Source organism: Zosterops lateralis, assembly GCF_965231275.1.
Source record: "Zosterops lateralis genome assembly, chromosome: 8".
NCBI classification, from domain to species: Eukaryota; Metazoa; Chordata; class Aves; order Passeriformes; family Zosteropidae; genus Zosterops; species Zosterops lateralis.
The window spans coordinates 33,466,330-33,486,022 of NC_139768.1; the positions used below are offsets into that span (position 1 = coordinate 33,466,330).

Below are 19,693 nucleotides of genomic sequence, written 5' to 3' on the forward strand. Positions count from 1 at the left end.
AGAGACCGTGTGGTTTCTCTCAGTTATACAGGGTCTCAGGTTCATGGGTGGTACAATGGGCAGGGCAGGGGGCAAGTGACCATAGGAAAGACAGTAAACTGGACACCAGGCCCCATAACCAATGGGGGAACAGGGAAAGGGGATACCATGAGAAGGGTGATGCATTTGTGAAACCCAAAGAGAAGATTGCACAATGTTTGCAAGGAGCCATGGGGGCAAAGCCTTTTGTTACACCTGGGAGGGGAAATCTTCACTTTTCCGGTTGGGAATTCCTTTAATGGCACAAGGGATTCCACAGTACAGATGGGGGGCCGGTACCCAGGTGAAACCCACAGGGATCGATCCCATGGCTCCGCAGCTTTGCTGGATTTTGAGGAGCCTCCAGCCCTCTCCTTGCTTTCCCTCACATCCTGAGCTGTTGCTGCATGTGGGGCAGGGAGGGAGCAGCGGGGCTGGGGACATGGAGCACCTCCTGACCCTCTGGGTGTCCTGGCAGGGCCGGAGTACAGTGATGTGCTGCCTGACTCCTTCCCGTCGGCGCCGGCAGAGACGCTCCCGCACTTCCTGCTGGAGCCGCAGGACGCCTACATTGTGAAGAACAAGCCCGTGGAGCTGCTGTGCCGCGCCAACCCTGCCACGCAGATCTACTTCAAGTGCAACGGCGAGTGGGTCAACCAGAATGACCACGTCACCAAGGAGAGCCTGGATGAGGTCACCGGTGAGCAAAGCCGCCCCAGCATCCCTCTGCCTTCCCATCTCTCACTGTGTTCCACGTCCTTTTCCCTCTTGCCATGACCAGACTGGTGATGGTTCTCCTCCAGGTAGGCTTCCCAGGCCATTGGTGAGAGCACCCTGATGGTGCTGTGGTCACCACACACCCCCTAGAAGCTGGGGGAAGTCACCCTGCCTGATTTCATGCCCACCCTTGTGCAGGACTTAGGGTTCTTAAAAGGGATTTTCAAGGCAGCATGTTTAAATTGGACAAAAAAAACCAAAAATACACCCCCAAACCCAACAAAACACTTAAATAAACAAAACCAGCAATAACACAATCAAACAAACAAAAACTCCAAAAAACACAAAAAAAACCCAAAAAATAAAAACAAAAAAATCCACAAAAAAATCCCACAAACAAATAAAAAAACCCAACAAAACAAACAAACAAACAAAAACCCAACAAAAAGAACCAACAAAAAAACCCCACAAAACAACAAAAAACAACAACAACAAAAAAAACCCAAACAAAAAACCCGCACCAACAAGAAAACTAAAAACCAGGACTGCTTTCCTATGAAATGCCTAATCAACATGTAGGAGTCATTGCCAAGAGGGGTGGCAGAGGCTGGCAGCTTATGCAGGTTCGCAGAGGGATTAAGTGTTTAATGGGTAATGAGAGCAATTGCAGGTAGGATTTGAAATGCCTGTTGATGGCAAATGAGCTCTTTTCTGCCTCAGAGGATAAGTCAGCCTCTGGCTGCCTGGAACGGGGTGAGAAGGTGGCTTAAGCATTTTAGGGGGGGGTCTTACTCCATGGGATTGGGCTCTGCAGAGCTGCTTGGTCCATGCCTTGGAACATCCTGGCGTGAGAACAAGATGTGGAGTTGGATATAGCATGTAATCACATAGATTTGCTAATATTGGGATGCTTTAGCTCGACACCCATCTTTTCTGCACCATTTTTGGTACCTGTGGCTGATCAGGAGTGGAGGAAAGCAGTCATGTTTCCCCTGCAAGATCTGTCCTCTGCAAATCTCTGCACATGTGGCATCTGGAGGGCTTTAAATCACACAGGCTTTTGAACTGCAGTGGTGCTGGCCTTGGAAGACAGGCTGGCCTTAGAGGAGAGACTTCATCAGCCTTGGAGGAGCCACTAACATTTTGACACAATCTCCTCTTGTCCCTATGATTTTTCCCACAGCCTTGCCCTTCCCTGGTATCTCCACCTGTAGTAGCCATGAGCTGGTCTGTGCTCAGTGCATCCCTGAACGTGTTCTGTAAAGGGAAGATCCTTTCTTTCCTCTGCAGCTTTTGGAGCCTTTCCTCCTAAAGCTGTTTTAGCCATTCATGGGGTAGAGGAAAAACAGTGAGACATCCCAGGCAGGCTGTCCCTTTGCTTCTCTGGAGGCTGACAGGAGCAGGGGACACTCTGTTTCTCTCTCGAGGTGCATCTCCACCTCCCAGCTCTTGCAGAGGCCAGGTCTGAACCCCTCATCACTGTAGGGCAGAGTCAGTGCTGGTCAGTGACCGAACAGCCTTTGCCAAGGGGTTTTTAATTTATTTATAACATCTGACCACACTGGGTTGAGCCAAAGGTCTGCACGCAGCACTGGAGGATGCTTGGGGGAAGATCATGGAAGCAGGACAAGGAGGGAGCAGTGGAGATGCCCTGTCACCCTCCCAGTTTTCCACCATTCACAGTCAGGGACTCCCAGCTCTGGTGGCAACATCTGAACAGTGTGCTCCAGCCCTGAGTGGAATCTCCCCTTGTTAAGTTGTCTAATTGCTGTCAGGACTCATTTCTCTGAGGCATCCCAGAGAAAGGGATCCCCCTGTAGGAGGGGGTCTCATCCCTTAGTGATGTGCAGTTTGTGGAAAGAAACTCTATTTCATAGACTCATGGAATGGTTTGGGTTGGAAGGAACCTTCAAGATGATCTAGTCCAACCCCCTGCCATGGGCAAGGACACCCTCCACTAGCCCAGGTGGTTCCCAGCCTTGTCCAGCCTGGCCTGGAACATTCCCAGGGATCCATCTGGGCAACCCGTTGCTGTGGGAACTCATTTACTTTGGTCCAGCATCTCCCTCTCAGAATCCAGTCTGCTGTGTGCGGGCAATTTGGGAAGGAAGCGGCACACACCTCCTTCATCCAGGCTTCAAAGATGGCACTGCTGCTATCAGGGAGTGAACTGACAGCGCCTGCAGGTGATGTTGTGCATGTAAAAGCTGCTGGTGTGGGCATCTATGCACGGCAGCCTCCCTAAGGAAAATGGAGCTGGAACCAAAGTGGTTTAACATGCTAAAAAATCTGCATTTGCAGCGCCTGGCGTTGTTCAGGAAAGCTGCTGGAAAGGGCACAGGGGAGAGCCAGGCATAAAGGCACAGGTTAACATGGTTACTTTTCAAGTGTCCTTGGTTAAAAGCTTGGGAAAAGGGACCTTTAAGAAGAAGGGGAGAAAAAAAAAAAAGGAACTTTTAAGATGACGTGTCTTGAATGAGCCTGGCTCAGTAATGATCTGACTGCGTCTGATCCAAAACATTTCATGCGGAAGAAAGCAAAAATAGGCCAAGTCAGAGAGAATAATTCAGCTGGGTGAGGAGGGCCAGGCGGGAAGAATGGGTCTGTTTGGGTGCCTGGCAGCCCTTAGGAAGTCACTCCTGTGTGCCATGAGCTGGGTCTTCAGTTTTGGGTGTCACTGTTTCCAGTGGGGACAGAGGTGGGGCATTTGCAGGATGCTTCCCACCTTTCCAGGGTGCTCATCCCACCAGAGCTTCCCACACAGACAAGATGGATTGGAGCCATATCTCCGTCCTGGGTCCTTTTAAAATCCTGTGCTTGGCCCAAATACCTTTGCTTTTGGGTTTTTCTTATTGGGTTTTTTAAATATATTTTTTCTTCCCCTGAATAGTGACAAAATAAATTGTATTTCCCTGTCAGCTCTTCTGCAGGAAGGTGGCAGGGAGACAGTAATTGCTCCTCACACACTGGGAGTGAGCTGCAACAAAATTACAGCTGGGGAGCGTAGGGCTCTCGATCACTGTGAAATTGAGGCCTTTTTAAAATAGAAAATGGAAAGAAAAAATGGGCAGGTATTGCTTAAAATAAGGACAAGTAAGCCCTGAGTCCATCCCGGCCTTAGGGATCATGGACATTCCTGCAGTCCAGGGGGCCATGTCCTGGTTGTGGTGGTGTCACCTTTGTCATTGCCCCCCCCGCCATGGCCAGGCTGATTTCTCTGAGATTTTATTTGTCTTGTTATACTTGTATTCAGGTGGCCCAGACAGGAGTGGTTCCCCCCACAACAAAGCCTGGGGGAAGCTTTCTTCAAACCCTGGCAGGTGGAAAGGAGTCAGGTGGACAGGGATGTTGGTGGTGTGGGAGAGAGCTGGTGAAGGAAGGTGATGCCTTGAGAAATGGTGAAGAGATTCTGGTCCTGTTCAGGCAGACTGGGGGGAAAAAAGAGGCACTTCCATGTGATCCATTGCCCTGGCTTCATCCCCATCCTTCAGAGGGAACAGTCTCCCTGATTTTTCAGGTGCCAACCCCAGATGAGAAGCCTCCAACTCTCTGTCCTCCAGTGTTGTGGGGTTTTTGGTTGGGGTTTTTTTTTTTTTTGGTGGTGGTTTTTTTTGGTTTTTTTTGGTTTTTTTTGGTTTTGGTTTTGGTTTTGGTTTTTTTTGCTAGCGTTGAGGTTAAATGTGTGAGATAGTATTTTTGGCTTGGACTTAGATGTTTGTTAATTTTTATTTATATTACAGTTTTACAAACTGTGAATTTTACAGTACTTCTAGCTAATAAAGTAAAAATGGCCCCTATCTTTTTTTCTCTAAGGTTTTTTAAGGATAAACTGTTTAATTATTAAGAAATAATATTTATATTATTTTTACTTTTAATTTAATAACTAGCCATTTGTGCTTTGTAATGTGGACTTTTCCATTTAGTTATAAAATACAACTTAGATTTATGAAGAAGGGGAAAAAGAAGGATTAAGTTTTGCCTTAAAATCTTTATTATTCTTTTTAAATTTCTATTTTCTTTTATATATATAATAGATAATAGAAAATAGATAAAACCAAATTATATTTTTTATAAACAGAATTGTTATTTTTATAAAACAAAAATTATTTGTTTAATATTATATATATGTTATTATTATATTTTAAAACTTTTAATTTTAAGTTTCCTACTATGTGACATTGCACACTTTTATTTAAACTACGTACTTATAATCTTCGCTTTATTATTCAATTTTAGTTGTTTTTTTTCTATGTTTTTAGGTCAAATGCAGTGTTTTCTTGGGGGTTCAGTGCTTGTCAGCACAGAAAGTCTAAAACTCTCAGTGGCCAGGGTTCCAGCACGCCAGCTTTGCACAGGCACTGCCCCCCCGGGTGCTGCCTCAGTTTCCCCACTCCTGTCTGAGGGTGTTGCTGTGTCCCTTGCAGGGCTGCTGGTGCGGGAGGTGCAGATTGAGGTGTCCCGGCAGCAGGTGGAGGAGCTCTTTGGCCTGGAGGATTACTGGTGCCAGTGCGTGGCCTGGAGCTCGGCGGGCACCACCAAGAGCCGCCGCGCCTACGTCCGCATCGCCTGTGAGTGCTGCTCCCCTTTCTGATCAGTCTGGGATGGCCCATCCTCGCTGGAGGAGCCCGGTTTTCTCTCCCCACCCACCTCCCAGGTGTAGCTTTGCTGCTGAGAGTCCCCATCCCCACCTGCCGGGGGGGGGGGTGAACGCCGCATTGCCCAGCAGCGTGCTCAGCGCTTCCTGGGGTTTTATTATCCTTAATAACCTGGCGGATGGCACCTTGCACGCCTGAATCAGCAAGTCCGCGTCCTCCGGGTCCCTGCTGACACATGTCACTGCCTTCAGCTGCTGTTTGGGGCTGCCAGCCTGATGAAAGGCAAGTTAGTCAGGCTGGGCCCGCCTGAATTTGCTCGATTAGCACGTGAGATGCCGGAGCTGCAGGAGGACAGCCAGGCTTCCCCGGCCCCAAACGGATTTTGCTATTACAGGGGCAATAATCCTGCATGTTATCCAAAACAGAGAGAGCTGATGGATCAGCTGTGCTGCTGAAGGGTTTAATCTGGGAAAACCACAGACTCAGAGAATCGTAGAATCACAGGAAGTCTTGGGTTGGAAGGGACCTTAAAATTCACGTCATTCCAGCCCCATGCCATGGGGAGTGACACCCTCCTCTAGACCAGCTTGCTCCAAACCCCCCAAGCCTGGCCTTGAACATTTCCGTTTTTTGGAGCAAGGGGTTCAGGAGCCACATGGAGAGGTCTGGGGGTTGTAGCAGAGGATTGCAGCACCATCTAGTGATGCTCCTGCTCCTTCCCAGCCTCCGGAGCAGGACCCTGCTGTGTCCCCTACATCCTGAGGGATTCTACTGGAAGGGATGAAGAAACAGTGGATAAGCTGAGGTTAGCCCCAGAAAGAAAAGACAGGATGGGGTATAAGCTTGCAAGCACATGAAGGAGGAAATGTATCATCCTCGAACACTGTGCGCTGCCCCAAATCCATCCTGGAAAACATGGTTCTTCAGCTTCTTCCTCCCAGGGCACATTTTGCCCTCGCTGTCTATGCCAGAGGGACTTCCTGACTTTGAGGGTGCTTGGTGCTGAGGTGCTCACCAAAGTTTTGGAGGCTGCCCTGTTCCTGCTGCAGGCTGGTAACTCCTGGCTTTTCCTTCCCCTCCCAGACCTACGGAAAAACTTTGATCAGGAGCCACTGGGCAAGGAGGTCCCGCTGGAGCACGAGGTGCTGCTGCAGTGCCGCCCACCCGAGGGGGTCCCGCAGGCTGAGGTGAGCAGCTCCTCAAGGAATGCACAGTGGGGTGTCCCATCCCATCCCATCCCATCCCATCCCATCCCATCCCATCCCATCCCATCCCATGATCTCCTGTCAACTCTCATTCAGCAGAATGGTTTATTTGGGCAGCACCCACTCAGCATATTTCTTTCACACTTCCTGAGGTGCCTCAGAGGGAAGATCTGACAAGGAGGCTCCCAGTGAGTTGTCTGGAAGGGAGCGGTCACCAGTGGGAGCTGAGAGCTGAGAAAATCAGTACAGATGAGTTTTCTTTCCATGGTAGTGGAGCTTTCCTTGTCCACAGCTCTATCAGCTGCTGGGAGCTGTGTGTTGGAGAGGGGCAGAGGGTTTCATCCTTGGTGAAAACACCAGTAAGGTGCCCCAGTCAGGCCTGGTTTGGCCCAGTTTTTGAGGAGAAATAAATCCAGTCAGAAGCAAGGTTGTCCAGTCAGTGATTAAAGTGCTGAGGACATCACTGTTCTTGGTGATGGCTTAATCCCCACCTCTTCCCTTCCTGCCAGGTGGAGTGGCTGAGGAACGAGGATGTCATCGATCCCACCCAGGACACCAACTTCCTGATCACCATCGATCACAACCTCATCATCAAGCAGGCCCGGCTGCTGGACACTGCCAATTACACCTGCATGGCCAAGAACATTGTGGCCAAACGCCGGAGCACCACGGCCGCCGTCATCGTCTACGGTACCGGCCAAGCTCCGGGGAGGGGACCTTTGGTGCTGGCTGTGTCTCCAAGCCAGTGGGGAATATGGGCATTTTCTGGGAGTGGCAGGAGTGAATTGAGTGCATTACATTAGATGATAACCAATATCTGCAGAAAAGGAGCCTCTAATGGCTTCCACAAGCAGTAAGGAGAGGTTTGAGGGGTGGGGGTGGAGGTATTTCCAAGCATTCTCAGCTGGCTAGGAGGTTGGATCCAGATTGATTGTGCTGACTCTCAAAGAAGCTGGAAAGATGTATTTGGCTGAACTTTGCTATGAAATCAAAGCTCTCCTCAGGGCCAGTCACAAAAATACTTGCCAAGGGGAAAAAGGACCAAAGCAGTCTTGAGCATCTCGGGCATGGGGTGACACAAGAGGAGTTTTGTGGTTTTCTGTTCATGAGCCTGAGCTGTAACAGGGGGTCACAGAAGATATAAGAACTCAACGCTTAGCTGCAGTCCGAGGCTTAGGTGGTGGATTGGGCTCCAGAGTTAACTCTGCCCATCTCCCCTGCAGTGAATGGTGGCTGGTCCACCTGGTCCGAGTGGTCTCCGTGCAATAACCGCTGTGGCCGGGGCTGGCAGAAGCGCACCCGCACCTGCACCAACCCCGCGCCCCTGAACGGCGGCTCCTTCTGCGATGGGCAGCCCTTCCAGAAAATCACCTGCACCACCCTCTGCCCAGGTAAGGAGGGCTCAGAAACTGCCGTGCCCCCACTGCCTGTACCCCAGGCTGTGGTTTGTATGGTTGGGATTGTTCAGGCTGGACAAGAGGAGGCTCTGAGGTGACCTAATTGCCGCCTTCCAGTGCAAGGGAGCCTACATGAAACATGGAGAGACATTATTTACAAGGGCCTGGAGTGAGAGCACAATTGAGAATGGCTTCACACAGACAGAGGGCAAGATTAGATGGGATATTGGGAAGAAAGTCTTCCTTGTGAGAGTAGGGAGCCCCTGGCACAGAGAAGCTGTGGCTGCCCCTGGATCCCTGGAAGTGTTTAAGGCCAGGTTGGATGGGGCTTGGAGCACCCCGACCTAGTGGAAAGTGTCGCTGCTCATGGCAGGGGGTTGGAACAAACTGGTCCTTAAGAAGTGCAGGGATAACACTCCCCAAAAGTGGGAAGATTTTCCTGACACGCTGTGTCTGGTGCCCACAGTGGACGGCGCATGGACGGAGTGGAGCAAGTGGTCAGCGTGCAGCACCGAGTGCACGCACTGGCGCAGCCGCGAGTGTGCCGCGCCCGCGCCGCGCAACGGTGGCAAGGACTGCAGTGGGGTGCTGCTGGACTCCAAAAACTGCACCGATGGCCTCTGCCTGCACAGTGAGTACCCAGGAGGGTGGTCACGGGCATGGGGACATGCCACAGGAGATGCCACTGGCTGTGCCACTCTGGCATTTGGCCACGCTTGGTTGGCTGTGCCTCCAAGCTGATGGAGCAGCCACTGCCACCTGAGTTTTAAGCTGTGTCGTTAAAAAGGTGTTTTCAAGTAGATTCACCTCTTCCTGAGTTATTTCTTACCTGGAGGAAGAGATAATTGGGAAATTTGGGGGGTTTGGGGGAATCTAAATGTGCAGGGGCATTGAGGCCCCTGTTGTCACCCCCATAGGTTTGGGGTCTCTGCTGAAATAAAGCTGGTTGTGGGTAGACAGGGCAACAGCAGGGGTTTCTCAGCCACATAATGAGAACACCTACCCTGGGTCACTGCTGAGAGTTCTGGAGGTGTTTTTTTAGGAAATAAACCCATAATGATAATAACAGTGCTGATACGTGTGAGTGGGCATGCTGAAGGCAGCCAATGCTGCCACCTGCTGCTGTGTGACACCACTGTCCCCTGTGCTGCCTGGGCACGGGGATGTCCTTGTCACCATGCTTCTAACTGGCTTTTGGAATGCCCGAGGGAGTGATGCTGATCTCCCACACCCCACCCCGGGCTGGCTTACCTCCTACTTTCTGTTTCATCTCATCCCCATCATCACCTTCACCTTTTTCTTTTCTAACTTTGTTTTTCCTAACAGATAAAAGAATTCTAAACGAGCCCAAAAGCCACCGTAAGTGTTCATTTCATGGCCATTTTTTTTGTTCCTTCCTGTGGTTTTGTTCTGTTGAATCCATGGTAGGGGTTCCCTGGCAGCTGGGCAAGAACAGGGTGGGAAGACGGAACAAGTAAAGCCCACTCCAAAAGTCCTGTGGGCTCCTTGGGGTTGTCTCTGTTAGGATGTGATGGTTGCTCAGGGCTTCATGAACCTGAGCTGCAGAAACCTGATGTTTCTGGCACCCTTGGTGCTCAGGTGAAGTTTGCATGAGCTGTGGCCAGGTGTCCTCCAAAGGTCTGAGGGCTTCACCTCTATCTCATTCTCTGGCATTGCTCTTGACTTCCTGCTCTTAGAAAACACCTTCCATCCTCTTGCCAGCCTTTCCAGCAGACCCAGGGCACATCTTTCTGCCCAAGCCTGAGTCAGTGGTGGGACTGGGGAACAATGGTGGGTCTTGATCTGCTTTTCTGCTGCCCCTTTTTTCACCTCTGTGTCTTTAATTCCTCTCAGTGCTGGAGGCCACGGGCGATGTGGCCCTGTATGCCGGGCTGGTAGTGGCTATTTTCGTTTTCATTGTGATCCTCATGGCCGTGGGGGTGGTGGCGTACCGGAGGAGACGCCGGGATTTTGACACGGACATCACGGACTCCTCGGCCGCTCTCACCGGAGGGTTCCACCCTGTCAACTTCAAGACGTCCCGGCATGGTAAGAGCCATGGAGGTCCTCACCAGCCTCAGGTCAAGCAGAAAGAAAGTCACAGGAGAGGATGGATCCTCACTGGGCTCCCAGTCCCGTTTTCCCGGGGGAATATATCGATTTTTGAAGGCTGCATGGAAGTGGTCATGTGTTGATGGTGGGGCAGCCTGGTGTACTGGAAGGTGTCCCATGGCAGGGGTCTGGAACAAGATGGTTTTGAATGTCCCATCCAACCCAAACCTGCAGGGAGGAAATGGGTCACTGAATAACCGAACCAATATGATTCCAACAGAAGCCATTTATTGTTTACGTTACATGTCGGATATGGATTCTGGGTCTATTGTCCACGTGGGCATCTCTGGGTTGGCTGAGCTGCTTCTTCATGAGGCAGGCACACATCCTTCAGAACATCCAGTTGGTCAAATGTCCTTCCTCACGTGCTTCCCCTATCCAGGGTTTACGTTCTTTTGCAGACATTTTCTCAGGCTCTCTTCTTATTTTTGATCCTGTTGTTTTCTCAGTAACTTTGATGAATTCCTGAGAGCGCTAACAACAAAACTGCAGGTGGTTTGATAATATTACTCAAAATATTTGGCTGGTGCATCAGAATGGCCTGTTATACAGATACATTGCTACACAAACCATCCTGGGATGTCTTCCGCTCAAGCACTACTTTTCTGTGCCCTTGTTTCCACTGCTGTCTCCATCCCACCCGTGTTTCCTGCCCCCGCAGACAACCCTCAGCTGCTGCACCCGTCGATGCAGCCGGACCTGACGGCCAGCGCGGGCGTGTACCGCGGCCCCATGTACGCCCTGCAGGACTCCTCCGACAAGATCCCCATGACCAACTCCCCGCTGCTGGACCCCCTGCCCAGCCTCAAGATCAAGGTGTACAACTCCTCCACCGCCTCCTCCTCGCCGGGGCTGCACGACGGCACCGACCTGCTCGGGGGGGTCCCCGCCACCGGCACCTACCCGGGGGACACCACCAGGGACGGCCACTTTGCCAGCTTGAGGAGCAAAGGCCTGGGCTCCCAGCACCTCCTCAGCCTGCCCCGGGAGCACGGCTACAGCGCCAGCGGCACATTCGGCTACCTGGGGGGAAGGCTCACCGTGCCAGGCACAGGTAAGCCACAGGCTGGGCTTATGTGGCTGCTGAACCATCGAGGAGTTGCTCTTGTTCCTGCCTGAGCAGCTGTCCCAAACCTGGCTCAGGGAAGGAAGGCAGAAAGCCATTCCCAAGCCCGATATCTTAGGCTGGAGGTTACAGCCTCCCTGGTCTTTCCCTGCCATTGATCATGGCAGGGAAGGGATCATGCCAGGGATCATCCGTTGATCCAAGGGCCAGCACCTTGCAAAAACCCCAAGGATTAGGATTTTCCTTCCTAGTGAAGAAAAAGCATTGGCCTGGCTCATCCTTGCAAGCAGTGCAGCCTTGAGGCATCCCAGAGAAGCTGTGGCTGTCCCATCCCCAGAAGTATTAAAGGCCAAGATGGACAAAGCTTAGAGCAGCCTGGCATAGTGGAAGGTGTCCCTGCCCAAGGCAGGGGGCTGGAACTGGGTGATCTTTAAGGTCTCCCCACCTAAAGTATTCCATGTTTCTGTGATCTGGAGGTGTTCCTCTCTGTGCTGCCCTGGCTCCCTGCTCTCCTTGTGCTCTCTGTCTGGGGTGGAGGGTGGTTTCTCCCTCATTCCCCTCTCTGCCTGTGACTGACACCTGTGTCTGCCATTCCAGGGGTGAGCCTGCTGGTGCCCCACGGGGCCATCCCCCAGGGGAAGTTCTACGAGATGTACCTGGTGCTCAACAAGGCTGACACCACCCTGTAAGTCACCCTGCTGGCGACCCACTCCTCGTTGGCCACCACGGAGTTCCCCCTGTCCAACCTGTGTCCCTGTCTCTCCCCAGGCTGCCCTCTGAGGGCACACAGACAGTGCTGAGCCCAGCAGTGACCTGTGGCCCCACGGGCCTGCTCCTGTGCCGCCCTGTCGTCCTGACCATTCCCCACTGTGCCGATGTCAGCTCTTCGGACTGGATCTACCAGCTGAAAACACAGTCCCACCAGGGAAACTGGGAGGTAAGGGGGGAGTCCAGGTCCTGCAGACAGCAGGTGCCCACACCAGCAGCTTTTACATGCACAACATCACCTGCAGGCACTGTCAGTTCACTCCCTGATAGCAGCAGTGCCATCTTTGAAGCCTGGATGAAGGAGGTGTGTACTGTTTCCTTCCCAAATTGCCCGCACACAGCAGACTGGATTCTGAGAGGGAGATACTGGACCAAAGTAAATGAGTTCTCACAGCAACAGGTTGCCCAGATGGATCCCTGGGAATTTCCAGGCCAGGCTGGACCAACCTGGAATAGCCTGGGCTAGTGGAGGGTGTCCTTGCCCATGGTGGGGGGTTGGACTAGATCATCATTCTTTCCACACCACAGGGGCACAGCCCCTTGGATGACAGGCTGACCCTCAATCTTGATGTCTCTGTAGGAAGTTGTGACCCTGGATGAGGAGACCCTCAACACTCCCTGCTACTGCCAGCTGGAAGCCAAGTCCTGCCACGTTTTGCTGGACCAGCTTGGCACCTACGTCTTTGTGGGGGAGTCCTACTCCAGGTCAGCCATCAAGAGGCTCCAGCTGGCCATCTTTGCCCCCACTGTCTGCACCTCCCTGGAGTACAGCCTCAAGGTCTACTGCTTGGAGGACACGCCAGATGCTCTGAAGGTAAACATCCCCTTCCCAAAGCTGTTTGTGCTGGCAGCAGGATGCTGCCTGGTGCCTCTCAGGATGGCCTGGCCCCAGGGAGCAGACAGCCTGATGCAACTGCCTGCAAAGTGACCACAGTGAAATAATGAGGTGTTTACTGCTTTGCCTGTCCTTCCATGTCCTCTGCAAAGGAAACAGGGAGGGTGTTGTGTAGCTCCTCTGCTGAGGCCCCTCCTGCAGGCATTGCACAAGAGGTTGGGCTGCCGATCAGTGGGTTTTTTATAGATCCTGTTATTCCTGCATGGATCCATGTCTCTCCCTGCTGGGGAAGGGTTTTGTGGCATAGATAACATTCACTGTATCATGGGAAACAGGAGTTTGGGTGCTTTGGCTGCCTGGACCCACCAGTGCTGGGGCTGTTTGATTCCCTGTGACTTGTCCAGTGGGTCCTGTTGGGATTGATGTGGTGCCTCTAGGTGCAGATGTAGGCAGGCCTCTGGCTCCTGGCTCATCTTTTTCTCCTAAAAGTTGCTGGTGTGGTGAAAGGGTGGTGTTAAAAGCAGATAGAGTGAAACCCTTCAAGGGAGTGCCTGAGTGATCGGAGCTTTGTGTTCTCCAAGGAGTACGGACTCATTTGTGGATGCTCACATTGGGAAATTCAAGTTTTAGGTGGGGCTGGTGTATGAGATGATCTGGCAAGTTCTGTTGGGGTGACAAAAGCTGTTTTCCATGGGCTTGAGGCTGCTGCTGGCTCTTCTTGACAGCTCCTCTCTACACTCCATCCTGGCTTTGAGCATCCTGGAGGTGGGCAGAGGAGCAGCCCCTGCCCTTCTCCTGAGTCTTACCCTACCTGTCCTGCTGCCCACAGGAGGTGCTAGAGCTGGAGAGGACTCTGGGAGGGTACCTGCTGGAGGAGCCCAAGCCCCTGCCCTTCAAGGACAGCTACCACAACCTGCGCCTCTCCATCCACGACATCCCCCACGCGCTGTGGAGGAGCAAACTGCTGGCCAAGTACCAGGTGAGGGGCAGACCTGGGAGCAGAGGGGCTTCCAGACCAGGAGCACCATCTCCAGCCAGGCACCACAGGGCTCTGGGTGTCCTGAGTTGTCTCCCAAGGGGACAGAGGAGGAAGGAGACTGGTTTTCTGGTCTTCTTGGTGGAATGCTCTCTGTGAGGTCCTGCTGTCCCATCTCATGGGATAGCATGGGACTGATGGGGTGGCTGGAGGAGGTGGGATCTCCACGGGAACTGCTGGAGCCTTCTCTGAGCCCCTGCTTTGGTGGCCCACAGGAAATCCCCTTCTACCACATCTGGAGTGGCAGCCAGCGGGCACTGCACTGCACCTTCACGCTGGAGAGGTACAGCCAGGCCTCCACTGAGCTCACCTGCAAGATCTGCGTCCGGCAGGTGGAAGGGGAGGGGCAGATCTTCCAGCTCCACGTCACGCTGGGGGAGGTGAGCGGAGCGGAGGTGAGGGGACAGCAGGAGACACGCTCAGACATTTCAGTGATGCCTTGAGAGGCTACCTAGAACAGTATTAAAGGAATAAAGTAGGTATTTATTAATTTATTTTTAATAAATACCTACTTTATTCCTTTATTAAAGGAATAAAATAGGTATTTATTAAAAGGCCTGCAAAGGTTACACCTTGGGCAGTACAAGAGCCTGGCCAAGACTACACCCAAGGTGGACGGCGGGTCACAAGTTTTCACATTTCTATAAGTTTGATCCACTTATATATTGGGGTTAATTATGCAATTACAGCTTCAGGTTATGCAGTCCCATCTTCCCAGGTTGTTCTCCTCAGTTTGCTGTTGTTTATACTTTCTGGGCCTGAGGCTGAAACAGTGTCCTTGGTTCTCAGGCTGGAAAAGGATTGTTTTGTCTTACTAAACTATGAGGAGAACTTGCTAACACTCTATATGAAGTTCAGAGTTACACACTAATACAGTACAGAATCTAAAAAATATGAAAGCTAAAGCATAAGGCCTCATCAGCAGTGCCTCACCCTGTCCTTCCTCTTCCAGCACGGCTGCTCCTCCAACACCCTCCGCTCCCACCACAGCAGTGCCAGCACCACCACCACCACCACCCAGGTGGGACCCTACGCCTTCAAAATCCCCCTCTCCATCCGGCAGAAGATCTGTAACAGCCTGGATGCTCCCAACTCCAGGGGGAACGACTGGAGACTTCTTGCCCAGAAGCTTTCCATGGACCGGTGGGTTTCCCCAGAGTTTGCTTTCCCTTCCTGTGCCCCGGGCAGGGAGGCTTCACTCTGTGCTCCCTGTCAGCTGTGGACATCCAGTGGGGTTGTGTCCAGCTGTATAGGTCCATCCATAAATGGGGATATAGCTCTGTATAGTTCTATCCCTCTCTATCCTCGGATATAATTTTAAACTAAAAGAGGAGAGGTTTAGATGTGCTGTGGGGAAGAAATTCTTCCCCTGGGGGCAGTGAGGCCCTGGCACAGGGTGTCCAGAGAAGCTATGGCTGCCTCTGGATCCCTGGAAGTGTTCAAATCCAGGCTGGATGGGGCTTGGAGCACCCTGGGATAATGGAAGGTTTCCCTGCCCATGGAACTAGATGATCTTGAAGGTCTCTTCCAACCCAAACAATTCTGGCATCCATCTATGCCACAGTCCTGCATCTCCTGTCACTTTGAATGGCCCTTATTTATCTGGGACAATGGCTGTGCTGTTCCCACCTGGTTTCACCCCAGTACCAAAGGGAGAAAAGGGAGAAAGGGTAATTTCCGGCAAAACAAAGCTTACATTGCTTTTGCATGAATACCAGCTCTGTCTAAAAATTGCAGACGGTTTCTCGAGGGCTTTGGCATTTGTGTTACAGCTTTCCATTGAAGTTCATGTTCCAAACAGGTTTGCTGCTCCAGCATCCTGCCCCCTGCCATCTCCAAAGGGCACCACAGCAACCCAACCCTCTTCTGCTTCTCCCTTTCAGGTATCTGAACTACTTTGCCACCAAAGCCAGCCCCACTGGGGTGCTCCTGGACTTGTGGGAAGCCGAGCACCAGGACGACGGTGATCTCAACACCCTGGCCAGTGCCTTAGAGGAGATGGGCAAGAGCGAGATGCTGGTGGTCATGGCCACGGAGGGAGACTGCTGATATGGTGCTCCCCACGCCTGGGGGGCCAGGAGGACGAAACAGGGGGTGAGGAAAGATCCTCCCCCGATGGCAGGGGGAGGCACATCCGTCCTGAGCAGGGAGGGCCGAGGCTAGCGCTTCTCCCGCATCACTGTCAGCCTTAGAGACCCATCCTCAGCGTTTACAAGCAATTCAAGTGTTACAAAGCATTCCTCCTCCTCCTCGTGGCACAGGGGAGGAATTAGGGCTTCTCCAGTCGGGATGGGGGCTTTTCTTTTCCTTCTTCTTTTTTGGGTTCCCTTCCTCCTCCTTTAATAGCATTTTTGCGTTGAAGAGACGAATGCAATCCAGGCTTAACTTCTGTCAGAGGCTTCAGGCAGCTTAATGAGGCAAATAGGAAAGAAAAAAAGAAAAAAAAAGTTTCTTAGGAAACGCAAATAATTTATTATCCAGATCTTTGGATGTGTCCTTTTTAAAAAAGAAAAAAAAAAAAAGAAAAAAAAGAGACAGATTTATAAATCTTTTTTTTTTGGTGTATGAGAGAGCAAGAGCGTCACTGTGGTCAGGGTAGCAGAGAGAGAGATTTCAATGGACACACTTTTGTAGGGAAAAGCGTGTGATCCAAGTTGTGCAAAACATGTTTACATGTCTGAGGACCCCCAGGGAGTCCAGAGGGTGAAGTGCCTCCCCACCCCTCTGGTTCAGGGCCAGCTCAGACCTGTCCCAAGGCTCGTGTCCTTGCAAACTCCCTTTTCCCTGGCAGCGGGAATGACGGGTCCCACTCCACCTGCAAGGAGGGATGAGGGATGCTGCCCTGTGTTTAGGGTTCAGGGTGGGGAGACTGCATCCAGATATGGATATTTTTAATGAATTCTTCCCTGGCATGGTTTGGGGGAGCTTTTTAGGATGACTGCGCCTTCATTTACATAACTTCACTACAAACCAAAGATTTTAGTCCTGCACCAGTCTCTGGCCTTGAGGCTAAAGGGGTGGATCCCAGCAGGATTTTGCAGTGAGCACCCCAAACCTGGGCTTGGGGGTCAGAGGGAGGTGATAAGCAGGTGTGGAGGGGTCAGGGGAGAGCAGGAGTTGGTGGGCTGGGATATGGCCACGTCAAACCACCTCCATTTCAGGTCCGTGCACTCCTGCCTGGGTTTTGATGCAGTATTTCAGCATGGATTCAGGGAGGGATGCTCTGGTATTCCCAAGCTGCAAACTGGGCTGAGCATTTTCACATGAGGGACAGCATTGTGAGCAGTGCTCAGGTTTCCATCCTTCACTGCAGCTCCTGTTTTTCCCTGGAATAGGCTTTTTATAACAATGGAGAAGCTGTGGGGTGAACGGAAAGTAATCAAGTGGTAGGCAGGAATGAGGTTCCTCACACAGATAGTGTCTTGATGAAGGTAAAAAATTTAGGTTGCCTGCAGGTAGAAATAGTTACTCACCGAGTGCTGTATCTTAGAAATTTGTCTGTTCAAAAGAAATAAAAGAGAAAGGGGGTGGTAAGCTCAGGATTAGACTAGGTCACATGGTCAGGCTGTGGATTCTCCATCAGTGGAAGTATAAGGAGCAATGTCCTGCTCTGGGCTGCAGAGCCCTGGATCTGTGTCGTGGAATGCCTGTGTCATCACACATAGTGGGCACAGGAGCACACTCAGGGAGCCTGGAGAGCATCACCTGCACAGGGCAGCTCGGGAGGAGCTTTCAGTATTGCTGGAGTATGACAGGATTCCTCTGGGCAGCTCCTGAGGCACTGATGGAAAGCATTGAGCTGCTCCCTGCTGTGTCTCGGGGTCCCTGGGGTTCACTTCCTGCTGGCTTTTCAAGGCTGTGGGAGAGAAGGGATCTTTTCCCCTTGTGCTAGATGGGAAAACTTGCTGCTGGGTGAGCTCCTGTGTCACATGGGAAGGGGCTTATCCATCCTTTGCGTTGCATTTGACCATTTCTGGGACCCTCTGAGCTAAGGAAGGATAAGCAAATTTGGAGAGCAATTAAGACTTGATGGATCAATCCAGCTGCCCGTGGTTTCGAGGGCTCCTTTCTCAGTTCCATGGTGTTCTCCGAGGGATGAGATGCTCTTTCAGGTGGTCTCAGAATCTCTCTCGCTCCCATTCCCTGGTTGATGGATCACTGCACTGGGGTGTGTGTCTGTCTGTCCGTCCATCCATCCATCCATCCATCCATCCCTCTGTCCTGCCTGCAGGTGCCTCTCTCCATGCCCATCCGTCTGTGTTCATCTTCCCTTCCTTTGGGCAGGCAGCAGCCACCTGGCTTGGCTGAAGTGCATGTTTGGGGAGATTCTCCCCATTTTCCTGACCAGGGAACCTGCAGCAGGAGCAGGGCAGGGGGGATGCAGGGTTTGCCTCCATCTCCCGTGGGTGCCAGCTCCCAGAAGCTCCCTCCACACCTCCCTCCACGCCCAGGGGTTTCTCCAGCCAGGCATTTTGGCACAAGCAGCCCCATGGTCCGTGTCGTGCTAGCAGTGTCCATCTCTTGCTCCAAAATGTGTTTCCATATTTATATGTCCAGGGGATGGGCCTGGTGGCGTCCTCTAAACCCACATCTGTTTGTTCTGTAAACTAAAGAACTGTAAATAAAGTTTAGCATTCCTATTGTAACAAATTAATTTTTATGCAATAAATTATATTTCCTAGTCTAATTAAAAAAAAAAAAAGGAAACAATCTTCTTGCTCCTCTCCTGTTCATCACTCACCAGTTCCTGCCGCTTGGCATCTGCAGGGATTGGGGATCCCTGTGAGCATCCCTCCAACCTGCTTTGGGCTCCACTGCTGCAGGTGTGCCAGTGGGAGGGTGTTGCTCTCACAGTCCCTGTGTTGTGGTTTGAAAGCAAAACGAATGAGAGGCTCCAAGTCAGAGATATAATTTAATAAGAAGAATGGTAAAAAGGTAAAAGTAAAATAAAATAAATGCAATAACACGAAGGATCACTGACAGAGTCAGAATACAACCTGAGCAGGATGGTGGTAGCAGTCCAGGTGAGGTGCTCTTCCTGAAGCAGTGATCCTGTAGAAAGGTCTGGTAGCTCTGCTCCTCTGGGAATCCAGTGGATAAGTGCTACCTGCACTGTCCCACATACCAGCTTATATCCAGGTGAGAATGCTTGGCTCCTCCCCCTGGGCAGAGCATCTCACAATAGCATGAGAAGTGTGAAATGGGTCCTTGATGGCCCATTAACAGAGATAACCCCTGGAGGGAGTTACCTGTGACTCATGGGCCATTAGCAGAAGACACCCCAAAGGTCATTAGCAGAAGACACCCCAAAGGCCATTAGCAGAAGAGGCAGGGGGCTTGGGAAAACACTAGCCCATCTGGTTTCAACAGTTCATGAAGATGGTGATAGAATAAAGACTTTGTGTACATCCTACACTGCAACACACTGCAACCCAGGACACCCTGGTGGAAGTAAGCTGGAGATCGATGGATGGTTTGTTTTGGGCTCCCATGGCTGCTTCCAAGGCAAGAGATGAGGGCTACAGCTGTGGCTCGTGGGCTAAGCCAACCTCCCAAGCAGTTCATTCCCTTCCCCAAGGGCTAGCCTACAGAAAGCAATGCCCCTTCCAGCAAAGAGCGGGACTGGGGGGGATAATTTGAGAGGGAGGAATGGAGCACAGAGCTGCAGCTGCAAGTGGGGCTTCCCTGTTCTCCAGCATCCCACTTCTCTTCCTCCTCTGCTTCAGTCCCAGCAAGGGAACGAAGCCAGAAGGGTTTGCAGGGAGGTTCAAGCAGCCCACTGCCCCTGCCTGGGCCGCTCACCTCATCTTGCTCACGGGGACCAGTTGCTACCAGGAGATGGCAACATTGTCCGTGCTCTGGGCAGGAGTGGGAATTCTGCAAGCAGTGTGAAAACACGAGGACGAAATTGCTGTCCTGCCACCACAGTGATTGTAACATAGCC

The 19,693-nt window shown here is 51.7% G+C and overlaps 1 protein-coding gene across 1 annotated transcript; it reads left to right on the top strand.

Moving 5' to 3' along the window:
• Positions 1-303: 303 nt before the first annotated feature.
• UNC5B (unc-5 netrin receptor B) lies at positions 304-18,567 on the top strand (the record flags this gene model as incomplete). Its single annotated transcript, XM_083866292.1, has 17 exons — positions 304-322; positions 497-718; positions 5,160-5,303; positions 6,414-6,517; positions 7,045-7,225; positions 7,759-7,926; positions 8,399-8,563; positions 9,259-9,291; positions 9,787-9,981; positions 10,706-11,098; positions 11,708-11,795; positions 11,879-12,047; positions 12,459-12,692; positions 13,543-13,692; positions 13,965-14,129; positions 14,702-14,892; positions 15,633-18,567. The coding sequence occupies 17 exons, from the start codon at positions 304-306 to the stop codon at positions 15,796-15,798; spliced, it is 2,787 nt and encodes a 928-aa protein (XP_083722418.1). The 3' UTR covers positions 15,799-18,567.
• Between the last annotated feature and the right edge of the window lie 1,126 nt (positions 18,568-19,693).